The sequence below is a fragment of the Zalophus californianus genome, chromosome 3 (genome assembly GCF_009762305.2).
Source record: "Zalophus californianus isolate mZalCal1 chromosome 3, mZalCal1.pri.v2, whole genome shotgun sequence".
Taxonomy (NCBI): domain Eukaryota; kingdom Metazoa; phylum Chordata; class Mammalia; order Carnivora; family Otariidae; genus Zalophus; species Zalophus californianus.
This window is the reverse complement of record NC_045597.1, coordinates 190724449-190742919: the sequence shown is the minus strand read 5'-3', so window position 1 is coordinate 190742919 and position 18471 is coordinate 190724449. Positions and strand designations below refer to the sequence as shown.

The following is an 18471-nucleotide window of genomic DNA, read 5'->3' as shown; positions in this document are numbered from 1 at the left end:
TGCTTCGATGACTGCTAGGGTAATTATAAAATGGGGGTGTTCTATTTCTATCAACCCTTCTATACTTAGTAAATGCCATTTTTCTAGAAAGAAATGTCCTTCCCACCCTCTTTTTAAATTGTTGTGGTATCAGTGTAGAAACATGGAATCTCTCTTTTTTCATTGTATTATATTACACATTGACCTAATTTTGGCCTGTAGTAACAAGAAGGTTAACATTTCCCTCTGATCAAAAAATGATTACTTTAATGCCTTTGAAATAAAGCCACAGTTCTTCTTGAGGGCCTGGGGGGAGCATTCATATTTCCTAACAGTATAAGAATTTTATGAGGACATATACTAGAATATATATTGGGTTTCTATTTATTTTGTGTGTTTCTTGTTCAACTACCAAAGGGTTTTCTCCTGGATTCCCTTGATTTTGCTCTGTTAATTCTGTTCATATGAAAACATGACATTTTAACAGAACACCGTCCCTTTCCTTGTGGTTGGGATCTCTGACTTCTCCTTGTCTGTCTTTTCCTTTGACATGGTGTATTTTTGTTCATCACTGAATTTCTAGTGTTGAGGCAGTGGTGGCACAAGGTGGAGTCTCCAAAAACAAATTATGAGCATATTTCTCATCTTCTGTTTGATTTCTTACCCATCGTGGACTTTGCAATGATCTCTCAGTCTCCGGGCAGCATCTTTATGACACATAAGGCCAAAGTGAATGCAGTCAGACCTCAAATGAAAATGACCCAGTCTAATGAATAGACATTTCTCCAAAGAAGACATCCAGATGGCCAACAGACACATGAAAGGATGTTCAACACCACTCATCATTGGGGAAATGCAAATCACAACCATGATGAGATACCACCTCACAGCTGTCAGGTTAAATGAATGGTTAAAATTAACAACACAAGAAACAACAGATATTGATGAGGATGTGGAGAAAAGGAAACCCTTTTGCACTATTGGTGGGAACGCAGCTGCTCAGGAAAACACTATGGAGTTTCCTCTAAAAGTTAAAAATAGAACTACCCTATGACCCAGCAATTGCACTACCAGGCATTTACCCAAAGGCTACAAAAATACAGATTCAAAGGGGTACGTGCACCCTGATGTTTATAGCAGCATTATCAACATTAGCCAAATTATGGAAAGAGCCCAAGTTCCATCGACTGATGAATGGACAAAGATGTGGTATATATATTCAGTGGAATATTATTCAGCCATCAAAAAGAATGAAATCTTGCCATTTGCAATGAGGTGGATGGAGCTAGAGAGTATTATGCTAATCAAAATAAGTCAGTCAGAGAAAGACAAATACTGTATGATTTCACTCATATGTGGAATTTAAGAAACAGAACAGATGAACACACGGCGGGGGGAGAAAAAAGAGAAGCAAACCACAGAGACTCTTAAAGATATAGAACAAACTGAGGGTTGCTGGAGGGGAGGTGGGTGGGGGAAGGGCTAGATGGGTGATGGGGATTAAGGAGGGCATTTGATGTAATGAGCACTAGGTGTTGTATGTAAGTGAGGAATCACTGAATTCTACTCCAGAAACCAATATTGCACTGCATGTTAACTAACTGGAATTTTAATTAAAAAATTGAAAGAAAAAAAAGAAAAAGAAAATGACCCAGTCTAAAACAAAATCAGTCAAACTGCTATGAGGGCTTTTCCATGTTTTCCTTATTTTTTCCTAGTTAAGATCCTTAGCTTGAAAGATGGCAGTGGATCATCCCAAACCCCCACGTAAAAATAGGCAGAGCAACCAGATAGCAAAAGCAGAAACCTGAGGACATTTACACCAAAACTAAATGACAAGGTGTCCCCTCAAACCCCAAGTACAAGGAGCTGGAGACACAGAGCAGAAGAACGCCAAAGTGACAAGCAGGCATTCACAGGGAGGTCCAACAGACCAAGGCAGCAGCTACAGCCGGAACTGGGAGGGGCTTGGCCACCTCAAAAAGGCACACCACCGACCGTGCTTTTAATTTTTCTGGAAACAACAGAAGCAGGGGCTCTATGGCATTTAAAAAGCTATCCCGCACCAAACTTTCTTCTAAAAGTAGAAAAAATACTATCTCACATAAAATTAAGCAATGGAAACCTCCAAGATCAAAGCCCATGCAACGTTTCTATCAAAAAGAAGAATGAGGGGTAAATTAACATCACAAAAAGACACATAGATGGAGCCCACTCTCTCAAGCAAGCTAACACATACGTTAGCTTATATGAAAATTACAGAAGAACTGTAAGAATACATAGAATGGAATTAGAAAACCTCAGAAATGAGCAAACAAAACCCAAGGAATATTAGAAATAAAGAGAAAAATCATTTTAGAAAATAAATTATAATGAATCCAAGAATGAATAAATAATGCTTTAAGAGAAATAAAACGTGAAAGATAGAATGTCCCCTCTCTCACCCCTTACCTTCTGAAGGATGCTTGCCCTTTGTGTGATCCTTCTGTGCCTCAGTTTCCACAATTAGGGGAACAATCACAGCTCCTGCCTTGTTAAATCACTGTATTCGTGAGTTAAGAGACGGGGCATTCAGAGGGCATGCTTGGCTTGGCTTGGCGCCAAACTAGTTATTGTCCTGCTGTTGCTGGTGGTAACATTCTTGCCCAGTCTTTGGCAGGCTCGGCGGGCTGCCAATCAGACGGCTTATGACTTCGTGGTGTCTCTATGGGTGTCCCCCCACCAGGCCACATCACAGAAGCAGTGAGTGCAAGGCCACTGCCTGAGGCCAAAATACAGGGAGAGCAAACACAAATTAGTATTCCCCTAAACTATCCGGCCCCACCCATGGTTCAGTCCCTGTGCCTTTGGGGGAACATTGACCAGAGGCCAGAGTTAGTGTTTCTCGTACTCTCCTTGGTGTTCAGAGCCTGCCCTACAGAGGAGAAAACTCAGCATCTTAGATGGTATGACTTACATATTCACACACATGAAACCCTCCCAGAGCTTCAGAGTCAATGACACCCCAGCACGTCCCGCACAATCTCAGCAAAACTGTCACAACACCGAGTCTACCTGGAGCCATCTCTCTTCTGACCTCGTCCTGGAAGCTGGGCTGCCTGGGTCCAGCACACACAGCTTATGAACAAGTCCGTACTCCTGACCCATGACCGTGTAACACGCGTGCCCGTCCTCGTTGCTGGGAGACGGTTCGTGTGCAGCCCTGGTGGAGTGGGGGTGGCGGGGCGGGGGGGCAAACACCGACCAGCAGCATCTGCTCTTGGGCCTCTGCCCCTGGTCCCCAAGGAGCGTATTTGGGAAGCTAGGACTTGTTATAAATTGCTCTCTTCTTCATACTCTTTCTGATGCTGTGTGGGGTAGAATGGAACACTAGAGGCTGATCCCACCCTTATTTCTCAAATATTTTTTTTTTTATTTCTCGTTATTTTTTTCCTGCTTTGATGTCCCCATTCTCTTCCATTACTTGATTCCTTCTGTACCAGTTTGCTAGGGCTGCTGTAACAGGGGTCACAAACATTCCCTCACAGTCTGGAGGCTAGAAGTCCAAGATCAGGGTGTCAGCAAGGCTGGTTCCTTCTGAGGATTGAGGGAGAAGCTGTTGCTTTGCTATAGCCTCTATGCACCCCCAGCCCCATGTCTCTCTTGCTCCGACTGCCTGGCTGCCCCGATGTCCCTGCGCTCCTCTGACCTCATCATTTCATCCCTCGCCTTGTCCCCTGGAGGTTAGCTGTAGCCTCTGGCGTTCTGCTGCAACTCCACATCCCTGCATCCAGCTTCACACCTGCATGCTCATGGCCCCTTTTTATAAACGACACTGGTCATATTGCACTGGGACCCACCCTAATCACCTCACCTTCACTAGTTGTATCTGCAATGACGATATTTCCAAATGAGGTCACTTTCTGCGCTATCAGGGACCTGGATTTCAACATAGGAATTGTAAGGAAACACAGTCAGACGCACCCGTAACACGTTCCCTGTTTCTTTTCCGTCCACTGTTGTAGGCTTTCTTGCCCTTGTTCATGCCTTGTACTTAAAATGCCTTTTCAGAAGACCTGGGATCTGTGCAGGGAATCCTGAAGTTTCTAAGTTCTGCCTGAGTGGAAGGGAAGGGTTTATGGTGAAACACAGCCACACGCTTTCAGGATGAGTCCCAACGCTTGGCAAGCAGCTGGGGCTGGTGGTGTCCTTCACTCCATTAGAACCACCACCCACTAATTCAACTTAATATAATGTGTCTAAACGAAATCTGTTAGGTCCTAGAAAATATGGTGCATCTGGGTATTAATATGGATTTATTTAAGCAGGAAAATTGGGGTCACTTTCAGATCACCTCTAATGTCATTAGACAAGATCTAATGTCATGTTTACAGCAATAAGTACTGGATTTAATGGAGGCTACAGGATCTCTTCCTGCTCTAGTGAAGGGGAAATTAACCACTCTCCTATTTATTACCTGCTCATTAAAAAGCTCAGGGATCAGAAGCTGCAAGGGAAGTTTTCGCTATCACCAATTCTCCCCACCAATACCCATTGTCCTTGCCAAGGACTTTTTTTTTTTTTTCATGTGGGAGCTTTGAAAGCCTGCCCTCCACAACAAAACAGCCTCAGCATTATCTGGTCTTTAATTCTAATTTTCTTAGCATTTGAAAATGCTTTAAAGCTTTTCTTAATTCACATACATGTAAGCTCATTCTATTGGACATATGTATAGAACATCAAAAGCTCTGCAAGATCCATACTTCTTATAGAAAGAAAAAGCCAGAAAAAAAAATTATCAAGACACTGTGACTCATGCATTGAATATTTTTCCTTCAGATTCAGGTACAAATCAAGAGAGAACTGTGTGAGCATATAAAGGTCCCTCCTCATGACAAATGGAGACAGGCAAACTAATTTTCTTGGTGACCTTATCTAAATTAGTTAGAAAATAACACTTCAGATTTATGACGAGTTACAATTAAGACCTTTGATGCCTTCTAATTAAACCTGTAGAGATTTATTTCTGTATTATTCCTTTGGTAATCCTTTGAAAATGATAAAAATGTAAATGAATATTACCTGCAAAAGGAGATGTTTCTATTTATCCTAAATTAGACTCATATCCTTCCTTTCAAATGATTGCATTTTAGGTTCAGATTTACACTGCTCCAATACAAATTCCACATTGATCTTAAATAATTTATTTTTAAAGCTTATGCCAATGTTAAGCATAACTGCTTGGAATATAAATATAAATTAAATAAAGCCTACCATATTTTAGTCTACTTTGTACGTCCTTCATTTTAGAACTTAGTTCTACTTCAGGTATTCAAAGGTTATTTTTAGAAATCCGAGGAGGTTAGCGTCCTACTCAACAGAATGCCCCGTTACTACAGGGGCATAGCGGCGCTTTCATGACCGGACGGGTTTTCTCAAGCCTTTATCTGAGAGAAGATGTGTTCTCCATGACTCCCTGCAACACCATTCTATTTGCTCAGAAATGTTGACTATGTGTTGTGTGTTAGTTTTGCAGGTGCCAAGATCATGCAGCTCAGACCAACACAGTCTCCCATTTCTTATCCTCTGTTTCTGTTCCTCCAGGAGAGTACAGTTACCTGGGGGCCACGCTTCGCCAGGTATCCATAGAACCTATGCCTTCCCTCCTGGATGTCAGACAGCTCATCGCCCTGTACGGGATCTTGCCACTAGGTAAAGTCTCCACACCCTGTTGCACGTTTCCTAGAAGCAGGGGTGCACTGCTTGGTGCCTTTGGCGGCATCTTCCTGGTTGAATTCTTTGTGCTGATCATTTTGAGTGAGGGTAGTTCTAGTGCAACTGTGCATCCCGGAGAGCACAGGAAGGTGCTAGCCGGGGAGCACGTCCACACCATTTCTGAGTGCCTGCTTAACATTCTGGGCTGAAAGTCCTGTCAGCAATCATCTGGAGAGATAATAACCAAAGCAAGCACCTGCAATTAAAATTAATCAAATTAGACAAAGGGCTAATGTTAGGCTTGCCTTTTATACACAGGCTTCTGTTACTGGGTCCTTAACAAAGCCGGCCTTTCATGAATCAGTGAAAGTGTATTTCACGAATCTAAAGGATCAAGGCTCTGTTGGTTTTCACTGACGTCCACTCTAACTGCTAAATAAGATTCCATCATGATTCTTCAGACCAGTGGACCAGAGTTCTGCGATGCGGGTGCAGGAAGGGTGGCTCTCTGATGCTCTCCTTCACACTTATCATTTTAATAACCTTTTTATGTGTATGACCTGAGTCATCTGGGGCAGCCAGGCCTGGCTCTGATGACAATTCTGAAATAGAAATCATGTTTTATTTGTTTAACTGGCTTTAAAATAATATGGGAATAGTTTGGGCACTTATAATATTGTTCTCCTTTGACTTAGACCTATTGGCAAGAAGTGGTTCATTCCTCTTTTAATTTAATGTCAGAAGTAGTAAGTGGAATTGGGGGTCAACATAAATTTTATATATACAAAGTTTATATCATAAATAACTATATGATACTTCTGGGGTCAACCAAATAGATATGCAATATTTATGATATGCCCATGCAAAATAAAATAAAATCACAGTGAGATGGAAAAACAGTAGAGCAGAGAGCACCAAGACCCAGCTTGTTGTTCACAGAACTCCTAAGACATCATTGAAGGGGGCAGTATGTTTGATCTTGGCTCAAGGATACAAAACAATGGATATTGTTTCCAAGCGGCCTTGAAAACATCAGAAGAAGAAAGCAACCCACCTGAATCCTCCTCATGTCAATGAGGAACCCGAAGTCCCTACGGGCTGCTGACCTGCCCAGGTCCCAGAGCCAGCAGGGCTTTCTTCTGGGGACTGATGTGTGTGTTTGCAAGGCAAAAACCGGCCAGACAGATGAGAACATTCACAGATCTGCCTTTGGGTGCTTCCTTTAAATTTCATAGGTCTAAAATTGTGTCCAGTGGCAACACGGAATGTGTTTGCTCGCCCTGTGTTCAAGTCACCACTGCCAGGACCAGTCAACCCAGCCACTCTGCAGAGGGCCCTGGGGACACGCCGTGAGGCCACTCTGCACCGTGGCCAGGCAACACAAGCACCCGCTGGCCTCCAGAGCCCCAAGAGCCTCAGCCCGGGCTCCCAGGATGAGGTGTGAGCTTTCCAAGCCCCCTGGGCAGATATGAGAGAACCAGGACACATCTGGTCAGCGTTCACCCATTCCCCTCCCAGAAATATGACTGCCCCCCAGAACGTGGAGGGAGAAAAGGGAGGAGGGCGCTCGGCCAGCAACTTTGGCACATCTGCAACCCTCCGCCACCTCCCAGGGACCCCTACAGCTGGCCTCAGTCTCCCTCCCCAGCCCCTTGCTGTCCCCTGTTACATTCCTAGCAAGAATTATCTGCCACTCCCCGGCACCTTCCTGACGTCCCACTGCAGGCCCGCAGTCACTGTGCCCCACCGCCCGGCATCTTCTCAAGGGTCCCTGTCTCTACACGTCCCAGTTCTGCTCCTTCAGGGACAGCTCAGGTTCCACCCTCTCCCGGAAGTCGGGCCTGAGCTCCCCCACTAACCCCCCCCTTTTCTGAACCCTCTGGCTCGCACGGGGTCAGCACAATTTGCTTCCCGTTCTGGTCACGTCCACTCAGGTTCAGCTCCCGTCCTGGCCATAAACTCTGTACAGCAAGTCCTGACTCTTCCCCACCAGCCCCCAGCCAGGGCCATGAACTGAGCAGCCCCCAATACCAGGGGCTGAACAGACCACCCGGTGAATGGCGTCTGTCTCCGATCGTGAGCAACAGAATCTCCTTTATCATATTACGTTACCGTACCCCTCGCTGACCACAGATAAAGCACACCTGTGTCACTGCATTTTAAACAGAACTTGCTCAAAACTGGCTTCCAAGTTTGTTAGGTAACCATAAAAATTGTTCTTGATTATCTGGTAAATTCCCTATATCTTTTCAGTTACACAAGAAAAAAAAGAGAGAAAGGCACAATAATAATCTTATTATGGATATATTCACATCTGATCAAAAAGTGCCCAGCCGCTGCCCCAAGCAAAGCCACATGATAGTAGATGTTTTGATCACAGCACTTTCCAGGATCTCATTTCATAATTTCTTCATGCCAACATGCGCTCCGCGTGTGTTCAGGACGACAGAAGATGCTCGAACCCGAGTCCCGCTCTGGCCCGGAGGAGATGGGCAGTGTGGCTGGCCTCTGAGTGCCTGCGTAGTAACTCAAGGCACTTCATCAACGGGTTCCAACCCGGGGCAGACCGAGGAAGTCCGGCTACTTACACCTGGCTCTTACTTCTCCCCTTTCCCTCCTGAGAACCACTAATGAACATTCCCAGCCCCCTTACGGGCTGCGGCTGCATGTCCACATTCCTTTTCCTAAGCTTTCAAAGAATATAATGCCACACAACAAGCAGAGAAACCCACCCCCTCCACCCTAGAAAAAATGCCAGAGGTAAGTTATTGCAGGAATGTTCTTTAGAATTATGAGTGTGGGGGAAATTCTAGGGTGAGGTGTAGCAGGGAAAGCCACGTACAGAATAAGCAAGGAGATCCTGGCGGCCCCCACCTCGAGCCCTGACATACAAATCAAAGGTGTCACAGGCCAACTCAGACGGGGGATGTGCCTCCGGTTAGAAATGCTTTGGACGCATTCATTACTGTTGCAGAAACTGGGGTCACACACTGGAGGAACAGCCTTGAGGGATCCTCGTCTCAGAGCCTCTGAGCTTCTCTGCAGGATTTTAGAGCCTTTGCCTCTGCCTTTTGTAGGTTCTGCAACGGTGCACGAGAAGGCTCCTTTGGTGAAATCCCTGCTGCTGGCAGGGCCATCGGGGGTAGGGAAGAAAATGCTGGTCCACGCCATCTGCACCGAAACGGGAGCCAACCTCTTCAACTTGTCGGCAGCTAACATTGCGGGGAAGTACCCTGGCAAAAATGGCTTGCAAATGATGCTGCATGTGGTCATCAAGGTACTTGTTGCCTTTCTTGGTTCCCAGTACCCCTCCCTCGTTCAAATTACATGTTCAAATCCTGCCGTTAGTTTCCCACGAACACAGACCCTAGCAGATGATTTCCTTAGGCTGATGCACCCATCTCTCTTAAACTCCCCCATCGCATCCTGCTATAAATCACTTCATCCTTGCATCTAGCCGAGCATCCAACAGGTAGAAACAGCTCTTTCCTTTGCATAAACAACCCCTACTGTCCCATCCAGATCAACCTCCTCCCACCACAGGTATCCTTCCTGAAATGTCCCCGCGTGTCACTGAAATCGAAAACCACAATTTCTGTCTCCAGCCCACCTTCCTTCAATAAGGCATCAGCCGCTTGCATTTTGCATACTCTTTCACACATGGCGTGAGTTACCAAGGTATGGTTCCTTGGGCACATTTGCGCCTCACACAGGTGATACCAAAAGGCTGCGGGAAGCTAAACTGACCACAGGGGAGTAAATGCTCCGTGATATCTGGGCTGGAGAATAGGAAATCCTAAAAGATCCATACACTACCCAGCCCCGGGACAAGTTCTTCACCTCCCTGCATCTCTGTCTTCTGCCACCAAAATGAAACAGACCAAATGATACTGTCAGCCCTAAAAGCAATGATTCTCTGATATCATTTAGATATGGGTGATGATGGCTACAGACAGGTGTTTACAGGTAGGTAGGTAGGTAGATGACAGATAGCGACACAATATGCATATAGACACAAAAGGATTAGCAAGTTTTCAAGCATTTTATTACAGAATATTTATATTTAATATTAAAACTTGACAGGATTTAATTTTTATTTCATTGAGTACCTCAAGGTTGTCTTCACGCTGTTCAATTCACTTTTAGTTGCTAGAATGCCAGATAAGCCAGCTTTTACTGCATGAAGATGCCCACCTAGCAAGGAGTCCCCCACACCTGGGGCAAGGTGTCAGTTCTCAGGGGCTCTGAGTCATGGTTATATGTGAGCAGCTGCCCGTAGGAACGGTTTCTTTTCCACATCATGTTGACAGTCAGAGTGAGGACATGACAGCAATGGGATTTTGTTCTCTTGGTCACATGGTCTCCACCACCGTGGTGGGTTGGGACATTTCCCACTCTCCTTTCCTCCACGGCTTGTCCTGCAGGAACCCGTGGAAATAGAAGTTTGAAGAGCTGGGAGGTGGGAGGGGAGGAAGGTGGTTGGGGAGCAAAGACCATTAAGCTGTTCAATAGGGTGCCTCTCCTCCTATGGACCAGCCGTGTCACCTCTTTGTGGTGTTATGTTGAATCTTCTCAGCGGCCCCGTGAAGAGTCCATACTCATCCCATTTACAGATAAAGACACTGGGGCTCTGAGAGGTTCAGTAACTTGCCCGAGGCCACCGAGACCACGTGGCTGAGCTGGGGTTCAAACCTAGGTCCTTCTCTTCTTTGCCCTCCTGCACTATTTTTATTAAGGTAAAAATTATATATGGTGAAATGCACAGATCTTAAGGATACATTTTAAGTGCAAGCTTTGAAAAATGTCCACAATTGTGTTGTCGCCATTTTCACGGGTCTTTTGGTCCTCGTATAACTTCTTTGAAATATCTGTTCAAGTCATTTGCCTACTTTTCACTGCATGGTTGGCCTTGTGATTTGCAAGAGTTCTTCATATGTTCTGGATACAAGTTCTTTGCCAGACATACATATTGCAAATATTGTCTCCCGTTCTGTGACTTGCTTGTTCATTTTCTAATTTTTTAGTCATTTACTTGTCCTATCACTGCCACAGGGTGTTGAAACCTCCCACCATTATCATGGAATTCTGTATTTCTCCCTTTCGTTCTGTCGGCTTGTGCCTCACAGATGTTGAAGCGCTGTTAGGAGATGTGTCCACATTTCGGATTGGTGTGACCTCCTGTTTGGTTATTTTATCATTATGATATGTCCCTTTTTGTCTCTGGCGATACTCCCTGTCCTGAGGTTTACCTCACCTGATGCTAATAGAACCACATCAGCTTTCTTGATAACTTTTATTTTCAATGTCTTTAGGGTTAAAGTGCATTTCTTGTGGACAGCACGTAGTTGAGTCTTGCTTTCTTACTCACCCTGACAGCATATGTGGAGCCTTTAGTTTACACTAAATGCGGTTATTCGTCTGGTTGCGTTAGGTCCACCATTTTGCTGTTGGTTCTCCATTGTCCTATCTCTTCTTTTATTCTTCTGTTTACCCTTTCCTATCTTCTCTTGGGTTAACTCAGTATTTTTTACTACTCTATTTGGATTCTTTTATTGTCTCTTAAGCAGTGCCTCTTTCTTATTTTGCAGTGATTGCTCTACGGATTACAACAGTCATTTTTGACTTAGCACAGTGTATGCAGAGTTCATATTGTAGGATTTTACATAAAATGTGAGAACAATACAATCCATTTGTTATCCTGTGTCCTTTATGTTTTTGTCATACATTTTACATCTAGAAATGTTATAAATGCCACAATTGAGTGGTATTATTTTTACATTATTTGTATTAAATAGTCACGTGTCTTTTAAAGAAATTATGTTGGGGGGATTTAGCATTTTGCACCCTTTCACATATTTATTCTTTTCAGTGATCTCCGTTCCCTTCCACCAATCCAAGTTCCCACCTGGTATCATTTCCCTTTTAGCTGAAGGACTTCTTCAGCATTTTTTTCAGTGCAGGTCTGGTGGCAACAAATATTTTTTAGCTTTCATCTGATTTATTTTTAAATGCCCTTATAGCACCTCCACTTTTGAAGGTCTGATTTCGCTGGATATAGAATTCTGGGTCACATTTTCCTTTCAGCGCTTTAAAGATGTACTTCCATCATCTTCTTACCTCCAAATTTCTGATAAAAAGTTATCAGAAAATCGAACTGTTGATCTTGTATATCATATGTTATTATTCTCCGAATGCTCGTAAGTATTTTTCTTTATTTTGGTTGACTATAGCTTGACTTATGATGTGCTGGCAATGAAACTTGTGGCTCACTGTGATCATTGAACCCATAAATACATGTTTCATACCAAATTTTGGAAATTTTGGCCACTGTTTCCTCAAATATTCTTTCTGCCCCATGCTCTCTCTGCTCTAATCACATGTATATTTGACTGCTTGATATTGTTCCACGAGTCACTCAGGTCTTGTTCTCTCTAGTTGGCACTTCGGATAGTTACTATTAGTCTGTACTCAAGTTTACCTACCTGTTCTTCTACCATTGCCAATCTGCTATTAAGCTTATCTCGTGGATTTTTTTTTTTTTTTTTTGGTATTTCTGACATCTTGTTTTTCAGTTATAGAATTTAACTTTGCTTATTTTTATAGATTTTTATTTCTGTCTTGCAATTCTCCATCTGTCCATTCAATATGACTATCTTTTCCTTTAAGTCAACTTAAGAGTTGCTTTACCGTTCTTGTCTGCAATTCCAACACTGGGTCATCTTGGAGTTGGTTTCTATTTGAATTCCGTCCTTGACCGTGTGTCGATTTTCCTGTTTCTTCATATCGTTAATAATTGCTATTTGCATATTAGACATTGTGGGTGATATGTTATTGATACTCGGGGCATGCTGGGCTTTGTTCTGACAGGCAGTTAAATTACCGGCTGATCAGCTTGAGCTTGCAAAGGTTTTGTTTGCCATTTTGTTATTGTGCGTCTATTTTGATTTTGCCCTTAGTCTAAGGTGCCCTTAGTCTAAGTCTCTTAGGCCTAGAACATCATCTTCACTTTAATGAACCTTAAATGGAAAGCCTGAGGTATTTAACAAGCACCTTTAACTTGGCAAAGACTAAGGTGTGTGCTTAGTTCTTCTGATTTTCCAACTGTTGCTCTCCACTGAGCTTCTCAGAATCTTCCAGCGTGCAAGCACATTTCTGAGGCTAGCCAAGGATTTGAACCCGAGTTGGAATTTAAAGCCCAGCAGCCTGGCTTGTGGCCTCATGTGCTTACCCACCAGGCTCTAAGGACTAAGTGCTTCAGAGGAAAAGTAAAAGAAACCTATCCTCTTGCCTCCTCCCCCTACCCCGAAATAAAACCCTAAATACATTCATTCTAAATACCTAATTTTGTTGACATTGTCAAGTAACAGACAGGAGCACATAAATATTAAACTATTGGCATTTCATAAGCATCCATATATACCAGATCCTGTTCTAGCACTTCTCTATGTATTAACTCATTCAACAACAACTGTATGAGGGAAGCACTGTCATTATCCCCGTTTTACTGATGAGAAAAGTGAGGCACAAAGCATTTAAAGTAATTTCCCTGGTCAGCATTGCTGCAACGTGAGCCCGCACAGTCCGGGTCCTGAGCCGCCAGGTGTCATCACTGCATTATTCTGCCTCTCACTGAAGTACGGCTAAAGTGAGCCTCTTCTCCCTCCTAGCAAATGGCTCACTTGCTCCTGGTATGACCCTAGGACAGAGCCAATGGCATGATCCTGATGTGCTCTCTCTCAAGAAGTTATTGTTTCTGCTGCCGAGAGGTTATCTTGATATCAAGTGAGCTATCTTTGCATTTATTGGAATCATTGCATTCTAACATCACGTAGGCCCCAAAATGCCGAACGTCACATTTTCAAAACGTGGAAGAGTGTGTTTATCTAACGAGGCCACTCCATGTCAGAGAGCCTGACACATACCTCGTTAAGTGTCACCTTTACCATGTATATAACAGATGAATGAAAGACGCAAAGGTCTCAGGAGTGGGCATCGTTCAATTAAAAATCACGATCACTGAGGCCACTGTGTCCTGGCATGATTGATAGAGCAGCTCTCTGCCCCGCAAAGAGGTATTTGCTTTTAATTAACCAAAGAAAAGTGGGAAATTATGCCTGGGCCGGAAAATCAAGGGCAGGAAGCCATGGTGCATTCCTGTGTTACGTGAGCCGTGGAGTGGGTTGCGGCAGGCACGCGGCAGAATATGGATCTTCGGCATTTGCAGGAGAAGGTGAACTCTAACAGAAGGGCCTGTTACTCATCACGTCTCCTTGTAAAGAATTCCTATCCCTGAATTAATCTCTGGGAAGTCAAGAATGCAACTCTTAGGAAACCGCTCCTAAGCACACTCCTGGTTGGTGGCACTCAGAGCTTCACCCAGCCCACTCTGCACGTGGGAAAACAGTGGGGAAACACGCCTCCGATTTGTTTTCATGGGCACAAATTCCAGTCCATTTTGTGATCATTATTTTTGGTGGGTTCCTTTGTTTTGCACACAATAATGCTAATACATTAACAGCTTGGAGAAGGGAGTTCCTTGAAGAAATGAGTTTACTGTACAAGTAAGCAACTGTTATCTAAAATTCCCTCTTATGCTAAAGCTATATGTGGAAAAGAATACACATCTATTTAGTGGGGAAATATTAGAAATATATCTAACAATTAAGAAATGTGATAATTGATTACTATTTAATACATATTGTGCAGACAAAAGAAGTTATCAAGGCGCCTGGGTGGCACCGCCCGTTAAGCCTCCGACTCTTGGTTTCAGCTCAGGTCATGATCTCAGGGTTGTGAGATCGAGCCCCACATTGGGTTCCACACTCAGCATGGACTCTGCTTAAGATTCACTCTCCCTCTCCCTCTGCCCCTCTCCCCCCTGCAGTCTTAGTCTCTCTCTAAAATAAATGAATACATCTTAAAAAAAAAAAAAAGAAGAAGAAGAAGAAGATGAAGAACCTATCAAGGCAAGGCACCAGCCTCCTCGAGTCTTCATATTGGTAAATCGGGATAGAAAACCAGGAAGGACTCTCCTCTGGCCTGGAATCTGGCACATGCAAAGGGGTTTTACGCACACCTTCCTTTTTAACTGCACCAATCCCCAGTGAGGCAGGAATTAAAGTCTCCATTTTGCAGACAAGAAAAGTGAGGCTCAGAGTGCCTAATTTGACTAAAACTGCAGAAGAACATGGCTCCCGATGGGCCGCTGAGGGAGGGAAGCCTCCGTCGTGCCCAGCCTGTGGCTGCCGTGCCCTCACGGTGACCCAAGGGCAAGGGCATTTCTGGGTCAGTGTCAGCTGGGGACACTTCAGCATGAGAAGGTGAGGAGCTGGAAGCTATCGCATGCTGTTGGCACCCCAGCGGGTTTCCACGACTTCCGGGTTCCCCCTTGTCCAGGATCCCTTTCTCCTGAGCCTCCAGTCCTCCCAGGAGAAGGCCGAGGGGAGGCCAGGAGAGCCAGGGAGGCAGATCAGGCAGAGAACTCCTTGTCTCGTGCTCCAGGTCTTGGGAGAGATGTTTCCTCCTCCCTGTGGTCCTTGAGCCCTCCCTCTCCTCCAGTGAGGGCCAGACTTGGAGGGAGGCCACCGCCAACAGCCAGCGGCAGCGAATCCAGGCCATGTGGCCCATACCGGCCTGCATGTCTGGACAAAAAGAAGCCAGGATGCTGTTCATGCCTTGGCACCACCCACCAGGGGCTCCTCGTTGGGCTCACAGCCAACAGCCTGTGGCCGCATGCCAAGGGATCTTGCCCAGATGTGCTGGTATAAACAGCTGGTCCAGGAGTCGGGTGATGGAGAGCCCAGCCAATTATGTTGCTATAGCTCATGGAAACTTACACTCCTGGTTAATAACCCAAACAAAGACATTGTTGCTGTTTGTGGATGGTTTTTTTTTTTTCAAACACACAGATATGTAATAAATGTAATAACTATGGGAATCACCTTCGCAAGGTGGAATTCAATCAGGATAAAGCAAACACCTACTACACCTGACCCCAAAACACAGAGATATACTCCCTTGAAAGAAGGGGAGGAGGGAGAGAGGGGAGGGGAGAGGAGGACAGAAGCAGAATTTAGGAGCTCTGGTACGGCTCCAGGGATGAAAATAAAAGAAGGATGGGGCCGGTGACCCTAAGTCCTGAATGGGTCTGCCGTCAGAGGCCAGGTCACCCTTCACTGCAGCATGGAGATGGTTTGGGGTTGAGGAAGGGAGTGCACATGGACATCAGAACCTTTTTTTTTTTTTTTTTTAGTGTGGACTTTATATTCTAAAACAGTTTTAGGTTCACAGGAAAACTGAGCTAAAGCTACAGAGTGTCTCCACATCCCCACGGAAGGTTGAGTGGACTCCGCAGGGAGGGAGGGCCCCAGACCGTGGATGCCCCAAGCGTTGTCTGTCACTAAGGATGTGCAGGCATTCTGTGTGTTGTGAATCACCGTAAATATCGTGTCCATCTGCTCTTGTTCCGTGGAAGGCTCAGGGGGATGGGCTAGGACCAGGGTCAATCCACAGGTATTAAAGGATTGTTAACCAATTTGGAAACACCTAAAGCAGGGAAGGCCTTGGATGTGGCTAGGATGTGCCATGGGAAGTTGAGGAGAGCCATGCACATAGGCGTTAACCCCTGTGCTGCTCAAAGTCAGCTCAGTCAGTGCAGTTTGGCATGAAGCCATTAGCCCTGGTATGGCTGGGAGTGAGCCGAGGAGGAGAAGGGGTTCCAAAGGGAAGCCCAGGTGATTTGTAAGCCTAATGCCTACCAGCATTCAGACACCCTCCCCTTGAATACAGCCCGATAATTAGCAATAACATCAATGTGTTCCTGTGGCTAGCGCTGACCCAACTTCCCTCACGGTATCTGCCACAGTCTGTCAACTGGACCTGTATCTTGGCTCCTTCCTGGTCCTCTCCTCTGCCTTAGTTTACCTTCCTTTCCATACAGGGTCAGCCCAGCCGGGCTCCTGACCCTTTAGTACACCTCTGCAATTCTTTTGAGCATCATTTATGGTTTTTCCCAGCTAACACCCAGTGAGGACTTGAAGTAATTTCTGCAATCTCATAAAAGGTAATGCAAGGAAATTGAAATTTTAAGTATTTTTAAATAGTGGAAATACAGAACAAAATGTGTTCATGTTTTAAGTACTTAAACAGAATCCAAGTGAGTCCAGTCTGGGAACATGAGCCTCCCCTCTCCCTGAGTAACCCACACCTCTCCAACTCCTCCCCAGCATGGCAGCAACTCACTGGTGGCTGGCTCCCTGTGCCCAGCAACTCCCATTCAGACACAGAAACTACACACTCTATGCAGGCAGGGACCTTGTCTCTCAGTCCCCAGACCCTCCTGTCTCCCACCACTGAGCTTGATATATCACAGCTTGATCACACCACAGCAAATGGATGGTAGGTGGATGGATGGATGGATGGATGGATAGATGAAAGGAAGGATGGGTGGGTGGGTGGGTGGGTAAGTAGATGAGTGGATGGGGTGGATTGATGGATGGATAGACAAAGGAAAGAAGGGTAAACAGATGGAAGGAAGGGTGGGTAGATGGAAGGGAAGATAGAAGGAAAGAAGGAAAGGTGGGTGGGTAGGTGGCTGGATAGATAGATAATGGGTACATGGATGGATGGTGGATGGATGGATAGATGGATGGTAGGTGGATGGATGGATGGATGGATGGTGGGTGGATGGATGGGTGGATGGATGGATGGATGGGTGGATGGATGGATGGATGGATGGGTGGATGGATGGTGGGTGGATGGATGGATGGATGGATGGTAGGTGGATGGTAGGTGGGTGGATGGATGGATGGATGGGTGGTGGGTGGATGGATGGGTGGATGGGTGGATGGATGGATGGATGGATGGGTGGTGGGTGGATGGATGGATGGATGGATGGATGGTAGGTGGATGGTAGGTGGATGGATGGATGGATGGATGGGTGGTGGGTGGATGGATGGATGGGTGGTGGGTGGATGGATGGGTGGATGGATGGATGGATGGATGGGTGGATGGATGGGTGGATGGATGGATGGATGGGTGGATGGATGGATGGATGGATGGGTGGATGGATGGGTGGATGTTTGGATGGATGGGTGGATGGATGGTGGGTGGATGGATAGATGGATGGATGGTGGGTGGATGGATAGATGGTTGGATGCATGAGTGGGTGGTTCTTTTCTGTTTGGTAAACTGAGACTCAACCATTAGGCGGGAAAAATAGCTGATTTTTCATCAGGTTCTCTAAGGCAAGCAAAACAGGACATCTTCAGAGAGAACTTCCAAAGCTTCCAGGAGTCATTTGGGCAAACCATAGTAATCCAAGCATGCCAGATACATTTTTCACCAGGGAGCCATCATAATGTAACCCAGGAGAATCTCATTCTGATGGTGACAGCATTTCTTTAGAGATTACAAAAATCAAAGCCATCAAACTCACATGGAAGGAAAAGTCTTTAATTGTTTGATAGAGCTCCCCAGAATTTGGGAAAAAAAAAAACACTTGTTGCTGGAAATTCGCCTTCATGCCTGAATTGACACTAACTGAAGCCCTGCAGTTATATTTGACAGGACTGAAGAGCCCTCTACCGGCAGCTGGAGGGAACCGTTCTGTGTAACTTCTGAAAAGTTCAATTATGAATTAATTACATCTAATTGCCCATGACCTCAAACTATCTGTGGGTAATTTAAATGAAGGCTTTTCATTGCTAAATGAAAATTAAAAGAGCAAAGGATACCATTTTTCATTAACAAATTGGCAAAGTTTTTTATTGTTAATACTCGTTAAGGAGAGGCATGTAG

At 45.0% G+C, this 18471-nt stretch overlaps 1 protein-coding gene across 1 annotated transcript in view; it reads left to right on the top strand.

Moving 5' to 3' along the window:
* Nucleotides 1–18471, top strand: part of IQCA1 (IQ motif containing with AAA domain 1) — a 156880-nt gene that overhangs the window by 111378 nt on the left and 27031 nt on the right. The window contains exons 14-15 of the mRNA XM_035726476.1: nucleotides 5563–5670; nucleotides 8751–8950. Coding sequence (XP_035582369.1) covers nucleotides 5563–5670; nucleotides 8751–8950 — 308 coding nt within the window. The remainder of the gene's footprint in view (nucleotides 1–5562; nucleotides 5671–8750; nucleotides 8951–18471) is intronic.